At 37.6% G+C, this 12,041-nt stretch overlaps 1 protein-coding gene across 2 annotated transcripts in view; it reads left to right on the top strand.

Moving 5' to 3' along the window:
* The window catches only part of DNAJB6 (DnaJ heat shock protein family (Hsp40) member B6), a 63,579-nt gene that overhangs the window by 30,043 nt on the left and 21,495 nt on the right, over window positions 1–12,041 (top strand). For both annotated transcript variants that reach the window (XM_033009665.2, XM_033009663.2), the window contains exon 8: window positions 310–380. In XM_033009665.2, coding sequence (XP_032865556.1) covers window positions 310–380 — 71 coding nt within the window. The remainder of the gene's footprint in view (window positions 1–309; window positions 381–12,041) is intronic.

Raw genomic sequence — 12,041 nt, 5'->3', positions numbered from 1 at the left:
TAGATAATAGTGTGTTAGTGTCAGTACAACTGTGACAGTGTATGAGGTGACAGCTGTAACTGTGAACTCCACAAACTGGAGGATTCAAACTTCCAGAAAGCAATTCTCCTGCTAAAAATAAGCAATGTCAGTGGGGGAATGCAGATGGTTACTAGTTACAGCTTCTGCACTGCTAAATGCTTGCCAGCTACAGTTGCATTAAGCGGGAAGTGCTCTGTTATAGTTCATTATCTAAAACCCTAGGTCTGGTATGTATTTTCACGCTGTTCACAGTGCTTTAAAATGGCTAACTCTGTTATTGTCCTACAGAATTGTTGAGAATGGACAAGAGAGAGTAGAAGTTGAAGAAGATGGCCAGTTAAGGTCGCTAACAATAAATGGTAAGGAGCAGCTGCTACGCTTGGATAACAAGTAATTCAACGCACGCATTTAACAGAAATTTTAAGCTATAACAGCCACCATTTGAGGATTGACAGGAACATTTTTTGAAGATTTCAAACGAACTCAACTTTCTGTATATCCGTACTTAAGTAGTATAAATAGCTCACTGAAGCTCGTATTTGTCATAGACTTTTGAGTTAATTGTTGGGACCACATCAATTGGACCATTTTTTGTCCTTAAAATTGTTGTAAATTTCTGTATGCACTTTTCTTTTTATTATATATGATCGAGGTGAACCATGATCCTTCGGTAGTGCTAGGGCAAGATGTACACTAAGACTAGCATGAATCTTGCTTTTTCCAATTTGAAATGTGAGCCAACTAGTAGTTTAAGTCTGCTGTGAAGTTAACATTTCCAGGATAACCTTTTTAATAATTTCAACTTTTTTTTTTTTTAAATGTTTAGTAGTGAACAATGTTAATACATTTCTGGTAATGCATTTCTGGTTTAAATAAATTAAGGATGTTTTCTAGTTGTGCATGAATGCAGACAACTTAGTAAGTTTTGACAAATGTTTAAATGTGTAATGTAAGCAAAAGGTAAACAAAAGTGAAGCCAGTGAGCTGAGTCTTTTGTCATTTGCTAAAAAAAAAAAAAAAAAATTCAAAATGAATAAATGCTGATGTTTGTGGTGCATTCTTTCATGAATGGCATTTGTAACCTCCTTGTGTCTGTGTGTGATTTGGGCAACTTGGGAAAACAGTGCTTTTTTTTTTCCTACCACCTCTTTCTTCATTCTTAAGGATGAGGGCCTTTTTTCTTTGCAGATGTTTTCTTCAGTGTGACTGAAAACATGATATTTAATTGCTTTTCTGAAACTGTATTTGAAGCACCTATTTTTTTAAGAAGCATTCAGAGGCTGACTATAACTCCATCTTTTGCCCTAGTACATAAATTTTTTTGGTCTATGCCTAAAATCACACTCTCTATAAAAATAGAAGTTTTCTAAAGTTTTAAGTTCTGAAATTGCTTCAAAAAATAATCTCTAGTGAACATAAATATACAGGAAAACATTTAATACTTAAAGGCAGTAAGGTTTTTTGCTTCTTTTGAAAAAAAAAAAAATTGATTTGAAGGTGATTTGTACAAAATTATTAGCATTAAAATGTCTATCTCTTAGTTATCAACCAAAAATTGAAAGATGGATTTATGATTTTTGAAAATTAATGGAGTGAAGCAAAGTGTTAATTTGTAGCTAAGACCAGATTTTTAAAGTTTAGTGAAAGATGACTTGATTTTTGTATGTCATAGAGAAAGCATGCAAATAACAATTGGCATATGTTAACACCTGTCAGGCTCTGGGTAATTTCATGCATAAATCGTGGATGTGCAGTTTTTCTGTGCACCAGCTTTGAACATCTGACCTTCACAAAATTATTTAGGGTGGCTTAGTGTTTTTAACAAAAAAAAAAAAGCATGGTGTTTTCAAATGATCACTTAATGCCTTCTTGCTGAACACCATCTGCTTTGTACTAACAAATGTGTTGATTATTAAATACATTGAAAAGATTTGCTCTTGTTTATCATGCAGGAGAACCAATTCAGCTTAACCCAAACCAACAATCTAACAAACTACTACAACAGAATTAATATTTGCAGCAAAGTTAGCGTATCTTACATTTGTTCCTCTACCATTAATGCTAATTTCGTAGAACCAAACAAAATAACAGGTAGAAGAAGAAACAAATACATACTTTGTATTTGGGACTACAGAAGTTATGTACCTTTTCAAGTTCTTTGCAGAGTTCTTGTTACTTCAGTGTTGTGTTTTTGGTGTAGAAGCACAAACTCAGTTTAGAACTAAACAGTGTTTTCTTGTTAATGCTGTTTTTTCCTTCCCCATGTATGTTCTTTCTTGATCCAGATAACTAAACAGACAATTTATTTCAAAATCTGGCTTTGTTGTGATGTCTTGAATTATTAAAAAAATGTTAATTTATATTTATAGGACACAGTGTGTTCTTTTAAGTTATGTAAACTGTAAAAAGTGCTTCAAAATTGGTTAACCAAGTCAAATAAAATTAGGACAATCTGGAGTTGAGTTTGAATTCCTTCCTGTGGATACCCATAGGTTTTACATTGACCTGCCAAACTTCACCTTCTATTTTAATCTCAGGTAATCTTCTTTAACATTTAAATTACCTAGCTCAAGTTAAGAACACAGTTACGGTAGCAGAGCTGCTAGTGGCAAATCTGTACCCACATGCTTGCCTCAGATCATCTTACCCAGAACAGTGTGGTGGTTCTTACAGCGTTATATATACTTCACTCCAGGGTTGTATAATTAAATGTTTTAACACTGTAACTTTGCTGAAGATCCAGTGTTTTGGATCGTCTCCCTTCTGCCTTCAGATCCCTGAAGCTGGATATTGTCAGATTGGGACAAAATGCAGCATTAAATGGCAGTGCTGTACTTTCTTGGTAGAAAGATAAACTGGCAGAACACAAAAAACAAAGAAGAAATGAGTCAGCAGAAGTCAGAATTCATTAGTAAAGTTTTCTACAGTTGTAAGCAGATACCCAGACACCAGCGTTTGAATAGGCTGACGGTTGAACTGGATGGATACGTGGTCATAGTCCAAGTACACAATTGGACTGGCTGGTCCAGTTCCAGATGCAGAAAATTGTTATCTCCTTACACTTGGTCTAAGTCTGATAGTCTTTACCTGTTTCAGTACATAGAACACAGGGGGTTTTTTGAAATAACACGGCATCTAACTTCTTTTTTAATGCAACTTCTTACATCCAACTTAATTTTTAATACCTAACTCATTCTGTTTACAGTGGATCCAATTTAAATTCTTCCTATTAGTTATTACATATTCAGAATTTCTTTTTATTTGTGCTGCTGAAATGAGTTTCTTTTCTCTTGAAAACCTGCTTATTAGGTTGCTCTGAAAAATTTTATGTCATTCCTTACTAATATGTAATTTGTATAGATGTACAAAACCTACTCACCAGAAGTAATGGATCATCAAGGGCAGGAAATTTCCCTAAACTTCAGTTTTGGCCAAAATAGAACAAATTACCTAAGAACAGAAAAGGATAGTAATTCTAGCTAATGCTAGGCATGATATGTGCAGTGGAATGAGATGGCTTTCAAAAACAGGTGCTGTTTGATTAAAAGTACTATTTCTTCCTACAGAAGGGATTAAATTTCTTCCTACAGTAGGGATTAATTTTGAGTGTTTAGGGACACCATCCCATTTAAATTAAGATTCCTCCTGTGGTTTGGAAAAACTAAGATGGAGTTCTTGAACCTGCAAAGTCACTTACTCTTTCATGCACTGCTTCAAAGTTCATTGGTAGAATACAATAACTTTGTAATGCTTTTTCTTGGTGCAGCTTCTTTTTGGTCTCTCGTGCATGGCAGTAATTTCAATGCAGTACACCGTAACACAAGTTTCTCTTTAGATTGCATGGCACCTACCCTTTTCACTTGGCTTTACTGAAGAAGTTGGGGATTTTGCCTTGGAATGCTTCATATTTGAAAATTGCTGCTGCTGTTCTCAGTTCTTACAATACCTTCTCCTTTGAGCATCACAGGCATTGTTTTGTGGTATAAGTGACAAGGCTGCTCAGCAGAGTAAGTGTACATAGCATTTGTAAGATGTATACTGTATCAACTTGTGATTAATTGGTGGACTGAGTCTTAGAATGCTGAAAACAAGATTGTATAAGTCTTAAAAAAAAAAAAAAAAAACAAAAAAACAAACAAACAAAAAAAAAAAAAAACAAAAAAACAAAAAAACAAAACATCATCTCTAAACCCAAGGGTTTTATATCTCCCTGTCAGAGTTTGTGTTCAGCTGTCCTGTTTGCTTGCCTCCTTCAGAGGATTGGCGTTGGGTGTAAGTGGAGGTTTGTCTTTTGTATTTAGTTGTACTTCTGTGTGTCAGACCCACTCTGGAATGGTCCAGTGATAAAGAAAGTGAGATTTTATTTTTTGTTTTTTGAAACATGAGTTGTGTTCCTGAATCTACTTCTGTTCTGTTTGAGAAGCGAGCTTGTTTCCTACTTTGTCTTGGTTTAATTGTAACAGGATAGTGGTTACTTCTAAAGATAGTTGCATCGCAGAATGGATGCTACAGCTGTATGATGCTTATGGGCAGAGAACTTTTCAAAAATGTTATTGCAGTGCTTTAACTCAGAATATTGTTAACCTTTTTGTGGAAGCATTTCTTAGTACTTTTCGAAAAATGTGTCTCTTTGGTCATGATTTTTGGATAACTTAGTATTTAGGCTTATTTTTAAGTCGTGGTGTTCTCACAAGGTACTTGCAATACAGACATCAGTAATCTGGCAATTAGCAGTAACCTGAACTTTGAAACTTTACTTTTTGAACATACGAAAAGGAAGCTTGTTTGCACAGTCTGCTCCCTGTGGTCTGGTTTACTTTGGGACTGAATTGTGACCACAGACTTGTTTTATGTAGTACTCAATGTAGACAGTTTGGGTTTTGTTGTTATTGCTGGTCTTCAAGTGGTAAGTAAAAAGCTTTTTATCTTCCACCTGAAATGCTGAAATGGTCCTTACATTGCAGTAGTGTTGGAGTGAAGCATATTAACTTTGTTAGTGTTACAAGCTATACCTTCTGAATTTATAATTTTAGTGGGTTTACTGCTTGATCTGCTTTGGTTTTGGAAAACATAACTCCACTAGAGTTGGTTTTGACTGAAGTGCACTAATGAAAAGTTAGAGCAGAAGATGGTTGGTTTATACTCTGCTACATAGGTTATGCATAAAACAGTAAGCCTCATTTTTGGAGGTGCTGCTGTTAAATTTAAAAAAAAAAAAAAAAAAAAAAAAATGCTTTCACCATCTGAGCCGTAACCCTGAACCTGTGCAAGCTGACTGCTGATTCACTCATTGAAACTTCTCTGAAAACTATGTTCTGGCAGACTTAGCGCTGGGTTAGGTGTTATCTTACTTACAACAGCTGGTAGAAATTTAATTGAAAACCCACATGAGTACTATATCCCCTGTTATGCTTACCATGTCTAAAATACATGCAGTAGTTTGGATGTGATAGTACCCAAATCTGAAAGCTGTGAAGTCCTGGTGTGAGGTAGATTGCACTGGTGGCCTGAGTGCTAATTATCTTCCAGATAAAGGAAGCTGAAGACTTCTGCCTGAGAAGATGTCAGCTTCAAAATGTAATGGTGGGGATTAAAGTACATTTAATTCAGAAGATAAGTAAAAAGTTTTATTAAAAAGATGCAATTGTATAGAATTGTCTCTTTAGTTCTCTGGCTTTTAAAATAATGCTAGATTTTGAAGCATAGTGGGTTCATTTAAAAATCACTAAGAATGGATCATTTTTGAGCTTGACTTAAAATTGACAATTAAGAAAATAGATTTTTAGAGGCTCTGTGGTAATAACCCTTAAAACTTTGTTTTGACCTCTAACATCCTTTATATGGAATCACAAATGAGAGCTCATTCAGCTATTCTTTTCAATGCAGCCAACTTCAAATGAGCTTCATAAAAATAGAAGAAAAACCCCGGTAGCTGCCAGTTTACCAGCAGTCAAAATAAAGCTGAATCATTTCATACACTTGAATGTTAATTCTGAGAGAGATTAAATATTAACACCTAGTTTGTAAAGACTACAGTAAAGAGGCTAGTCTTTTACATGGTGTAACAACATGCTACATTTAGAAGGCTTCAATTCCCTCTTTTGTTGACTGTTCAAAATCAAACGTGAAATCTCTTCCATTGTTTCTTATTTGTAAATTTATTTGAATGGGTTACTAGTATGTGAGAGGAATGCAGCTTGGGTGACTGATCATAGAATTCAAATTGTGGAACACGCATTCCTGATGGCCAGAAAGGAGAATTATTTTGGCTATGTCTGTGATGGAGTTGACTGAAGCTCTTACTAAAACAGCTAAAATGTGAAGCAGCAGCTGTGGAATAGGATTCTTCTCTCTCGATTGCAGTCCCAAGCTTGATTCAGTTGTGGTCCAGGAGAGGAGTTTACTTGGAAAAAAAAAATTATAAGCCTGCAGAGGCTTCTGCTTCATCTGGTAGAGAAGCTGGGCAGATCCAGCATCCTTTCAGTTTCTCTCCAGAAATACATGCCATGTCTATGTTAATCTTTGTAACTGATACATAGAGTAAGATTTACTTGCTTATTTATCACACATTTGCATAACTGCCAACATAGCCACCTCTGGCAAACTTTTCCTAGGCATGTAGTTGGAGACTTTCTTTTACTTTTTACAGAAACTAAATCTGAATTCGCGATACTGTTGCCATATGTTGTACTCGGCAACAGAGTACTGTGTCTTGCTTTTGTGAAAGAGCATATTCTGTAGTATCAGTCTCCATCATTATTCTTTCAAAGGGAGCTAGACTATGGATGTTTTAAAATTGATTTGGACTTCTCCATTGAAGTATTTGTGGAGGAAAAGAGGAAAAAATCCATGGTGAAGGCTCAACCTTTCCTCCAGTCTCTTAGCCATAATCGGAGGACTAAGCCTTTTGTCTTCAGAGGACTTTGACCCTGCTTTCTGTAATATACAGTCTCTCATCAGAAGGCATTTTGGTATTTTGATTTATTTGGACATGCCCTGTTAAGTAGTCACTCAGACACGTCCCAGAACTAGACTGCTAATCTCGACGTATATGCTTCTTACTACTGGGTCCTTACGGGAAATGCAGTCAGGTCCTTATCACTAGGTGTACTGCACTTTAGTAACAAAAGGGCATTATTCAGCTCTTCCATACAAACTGGGAACTGGGCGTTCAGGAGAGCAGTAGAGAGCTAGAAGTTCACTTAAAGCTGTTTTGGATGCATCTGGTATTGCCTACAAGCACGAGTGTCATTCACAAACCTCCTGCTCTCAGTCTTTGACTGAGCTCCTGAATGAGTGCAAAGAGGTGGAAGACTTCCCTTGGAGAGATTCACCTTCTGAGCTAGGACAACCACCAAAATGTTTCTTTCATTAAATACCTCTAGTGCTACTTCCATCTTTTCTGGGCTTGGATGTTTTAGCCCCAAGAAGAAAGGCAAATCTTAACATCCTTGATGGGCACGATGCTCCTTCTCAGTGTAACTTGCAGGGCATGAAACCGGTAAGGGAGAAGCAGGAAAACAATGCAGTCTGGTTTTGTGCTGTTGACATAAATTTCAAGGACTTTTTTCCTCATTTGGCCTTGGTCTTAGTCATCAGGATAAACCTGATCACAAGTTATCACAGTGAATGCAGAAGTGGTGGGCATTTGCCAGCGTCTCTTCCTCACCCTGCCTGTTCTCTGCCGGCCCAGGCTCTGTGCTGCTGTGGAGGCTTGTTTCCCTGCCAGCACAGGCAAGGGAGGTGCTTCTGCAGCCTGAGGATGGTGTGCCAAATTCCAGTTTGATTCTACAAAAATGTGTACACCACTAAGATATAACTGTTCATATTAAAAGTTGCCTTGTTTGGAAGAAGGGTATAAACATTTGTATAAGGCTAGACAAATTCAAATGAGAAGATAAACATACATTTTTAACACATGGGTGATTAAATGTTGGAAGACCTGCCAAGAGAAGTAGTTTCTCCAGCCTTCGGTGTCTTATAAAACTAGCTTTGTGAAAAATAGTTTTAGTGAGAAGTGAGTGTTTGGGCCCTACAGAGAAGTATCAGAATCCCAGGAGCCTGGGGCACAGGTCAAGATGCAACATGGAGTGCAGTGTTCCTTCAGGCCTTTCTTCATAGTCTCTCTTGGTTTTTTCCTTCCCTCTCCTGATGTTTTAGCATTCATGCACGTGACATATTCTCTTGCCAGGGTTTTGAGGTTGGGGGATGCATTTGCGATGAAGGAATTCGAGGGGTGGTTGGGGCTGTGTGTGGGGACCACCTTGCCTGTCAGGAGGTGCTGGGGAAGCAGGGTAGCTGGGAAGAGAGGAGACAAGGCGTGCATCTAGGGCACAGATATTACTGCCTGGTGACTATTGCCCTAAAGCATCCAGTTTGGGATGTGTAGGTGCTGAGAGTGGACTTCATGTAGGAAAAGACATTCTGGATCTATTAAGGTAAGTGGTTGCCTTATTGTAGCGGACAAATTGGGTGCTTAGCAATGAGGAGGAACCAGGATGAGGGCCATCATGACTGTCCCAGGGAATTTGATTTGCAATTTGCATTACAGTGAGCCCTTGTACATCTCCTGTCTTCTCACCAACAACAGACTGCAGAGTTGAGAGAGCCTAATTTCAGTTCCTGAGATGAAGATTAGGTGGTCTCTTGTTAATGAATGTAATGTTATGACAAAGATTCATTTGGCAGAATGAACTATTCATTTTCTTTGATATTCCTTCTCTTTGATGTGGAAAACATTTCATTGATGTAAAGTTTTTATTTTTAGTGTGTGTTAAATCTTACGTGGAGAGCAATATGTGTGTTTTGAATTTTGAGTGACTATGATGAAAAAAGCTGGCTCTTTGTTAATTGGATTGTCTTTGGTAGTGTGCTAAATGCCTAAGACTGCAATATGTCAGAAAAGTACTTTTACAGGGAACAGCCAGAGAAATGTTGCTTATAAGGGCTTATCTGCACAAAAAAAAACTGTCTGTGGACGCTTGTTTGGGTTTTGTATATACCAAGAGCTGCATTTGTTACATCAAGTTTATTTCTAAGAGAAGCTTGAGGAAAGGCGAATTCCTGGAATTGTAACTCAGCAGCATTTGGGTCATATAACCACCAAATGTAGTTTGGAACAAAACCAAAACATAAACTCTTGTATGGAAAATGCCTAGTATCTCTAAGGTCCTTCTGAATTTTCTGGGGAAGATAATCCTGCTTGGAGAGTGCTGGAACTCCAGAACTAAGTGTTAATTCTTCTGTGGTCAAATTAACCCCATTCATTTTGAGTTCTAAATAGCTTTTGTGTGGTCTTCTTTCTGCACAAATAAAAAATTTAAGGCTTTCTCCTTACAGCAGAGTCAAGGAGTACAGCTTCACCAGTATAGACACAGTTAGCTGTAGTGACAAGGAAAGTTATTAATGGAAAAAAACCCCAAGTGTTTGTGCCATACTGCTCTGCCCTTTCCTGGTTTAAATGAAGTCTTGAACAGGAGTCTTTCTGTAGGTGACAAGGTATACAGCCAGTGTACACCTTGTATGTGTTGACCATTCACTAACAGTAAACCACTTCAAAACTAGTTATTTTTATGTGTGTCAGAACTGTAGCTTGTCAAGGCAAAAGAATTATATCTATTTTATCAGCATTTTCCAAGGAGCTTCAAAGTTTTTGAGTTATATCCCATGTGGAACCTGTTTCAGAGTTAGGAAATGCAATTCTGTTTGCTGTACAACTCGAGTCCCCTGTTCCATCACTGGAAGAAACAAGATCAAGTGTTCTTAGGTGAAACAGCAATTTCTCTAGAGAATCAGATAGAAAATGACAAAGTAGATGATTGTTTTTACAACTGTTAAGTAAAAAGAAAATCATATGTAATTTACTATGCATATTCATATTTTTAGGTGTTAGAGTAGTGCCCAGGTACTGCTATATGGTATATAACTCGCAGTATCTATTGCAAGGAGGGCTGTCCAAATAATTTCCAAAGTATTTCTGAAATGTTGATATCGACTCACTTTCAATCCATCTTGAGAGCATTAGTCTGTGAAAGAATTAGAAGATAGTCCTGTTTGAAAGGTTAAAAGAAAATTAATTTGTCCAGAATCCTACCCATAGCAGTTCTGTAGCCATTAATAATTTCTTTACTAACAAATATAACTCTGTCTTGAAAAGTGCCATAGAACAGAAGGTGAATTTTAAGTGCTTTCTAATGCAGTGGAAAATCAAGAAGATGCTTCTTGTAATCAGTCCTTAAAACAAGAAATTAAATTCAGGGAAATAAAACATTTTTCTGAGAAGACACAGGTGTTTAAGCCTCTCTGCTCTTCTTGATGAACAAAATCATGAACAAAAGATTAATTGATTACTCACTCTTATGTGGTTTCCACTCTTCCCTCTCCTCTAGCACTTGCTCTGAGATCACGTGTGCTTTGCTCCCGAAATGTTTATAGAGGGAGATGACTAGATCCCTGGTAACCCTTTTCATAGAATAAATCACGAAGCTGAGTGCATGCCCGTGCTGTGTGCTCTTGCAGGGGAGGTGCTTTCTGCCCTGGACAGAATAGTTTCCAACAGTGGAAAGCCTTAATTTTCAAGAGCTGTTTGTGAGGGGGGGATTTTGCCTTATGCCTCACAGCTTCTTGTGAAACAAAAAGCTAACACTTCGTTCACGCCGGGCTCCAGATTCAGCTAACTGCTATGTTTTCTGGGTGTGGCAGCAAAATTTCCCAAATTATCGGTGTCTCTGAGTATGGACCTGTAAGTGGCCCAGAGCCAAACTGGCAACTGGAAGTAAGCTTTAATGTAGGTTAGATAATACATTGATAATAGAGGTCAAAGGCTCTCCAGTTCTCGATTTTTGAGACAGTTCTGGCTAATCTTCCATTAAAATATAGGCCCTCCAAATTTTCAGTTGAAATTGTGATAGAGGTGGACGTTCTGAGGTCCTAGCTGAACTGTCATCAACATCCAGTATATCAGTGTTACAACAACATCGTTTTATTTATCAGTTTATCTTCTCAATAGAAATTCAGTGCTTTGAAGGCTTTTGCAAAAATATTCCACTTCCAGGAAGGTGAAATTACTGCCTTGCTTGCTGTAATTTTGTTTCCAGTCCACCATTCTATCTTAAGTAAGCAACTTTTTTTTTTAGAAAAACAGTTCTTTTGTTTAGTATTTTTTAAAATTACTGTAAAAGGAGATTGTTTCTGCAGAGATACCAGGCTGTATCCAATACCAGGAGTTCAGGCCAGGTCAGAATTTTAATTGGAAAGTGATGAAATATTCTCAGAAGTGCAAAGTCTGGGACTTTTTATGTCAGTTGCTGACTTGCATGATAACACATGTAGATGAACGCCAGTCTTATCTGTTGTGCATCTGTTCTGGGTTTCCTTTCGATATCACAGGGCTGACTGTAGGACGTTTTCAACCCTGCAAAGGGAGCAGTAATGATATTATAAGGCTGAGGAGAAATTCTGTAGTGTAAATGAAGTTTGACATCTTCAAACTTAGTAAAACTCTTGGCAAGCGTTTCTGAGATGTTTTTGAGTTTGCAAGGGGGAGGTGGAGTATCTTTGCTGGATCCTGCACTTTGGGCTGCTAGTAGTACAAACTTGTCTTTGTAGTTAAACAGTTCAAACCTCTGCAGTTTTGATTATTTGTTTTTAAAATATTTAAACTATGATATAATGAGTCCGCTGACAAATAGTCACGTAAATATTTGGAAAAGCTTTCACTTCTGTAACAGAATTACAGGAGATGGGGGTATGTCTGTACGCCAGGTGATTTTGAGCAGAAGCTCCTTATGGCAACTTCAGTTGTTGAGATGTCCTGCCACACTGTTTTAGTGGGTGCAGCCCTTCCACGGGCACATCCACCTCTCCACCAAGAGCCGGTGGGGATTCAGGTGCTCTTTGCTCCCTTCTGTAATGTGGTGCTCTCCAATTTCTTTGCCTCTGTGGTAGCTCTTAAATACTGGTCAGCCCCTTTTTTGCTTTGGCCCCAGAGACTGTGATTGGGAATGGTTCTTATTGTCCTT

The sequence above is a fragment of the Tyto alba genome, unplaced genomic scaffold (assembly GCF_018691265.1).
Source record: "Tyto alba isolate M040663 unplaced genomic scaffold, T.alba_DEE_v4.0 Super-Scaffold_38, whole genome shotgun sequence".
In the NCBI taxonomy this organism is placed as follows: domain Eukaryota; kingdom Metazoa; phylum Chordata; class Aves; order Strigiformes; family Tytonidae; genus Tyto; species Tyto alba.
This window is presented reverse-complemented; position numbering and strand designations above follow the sequence as displayed.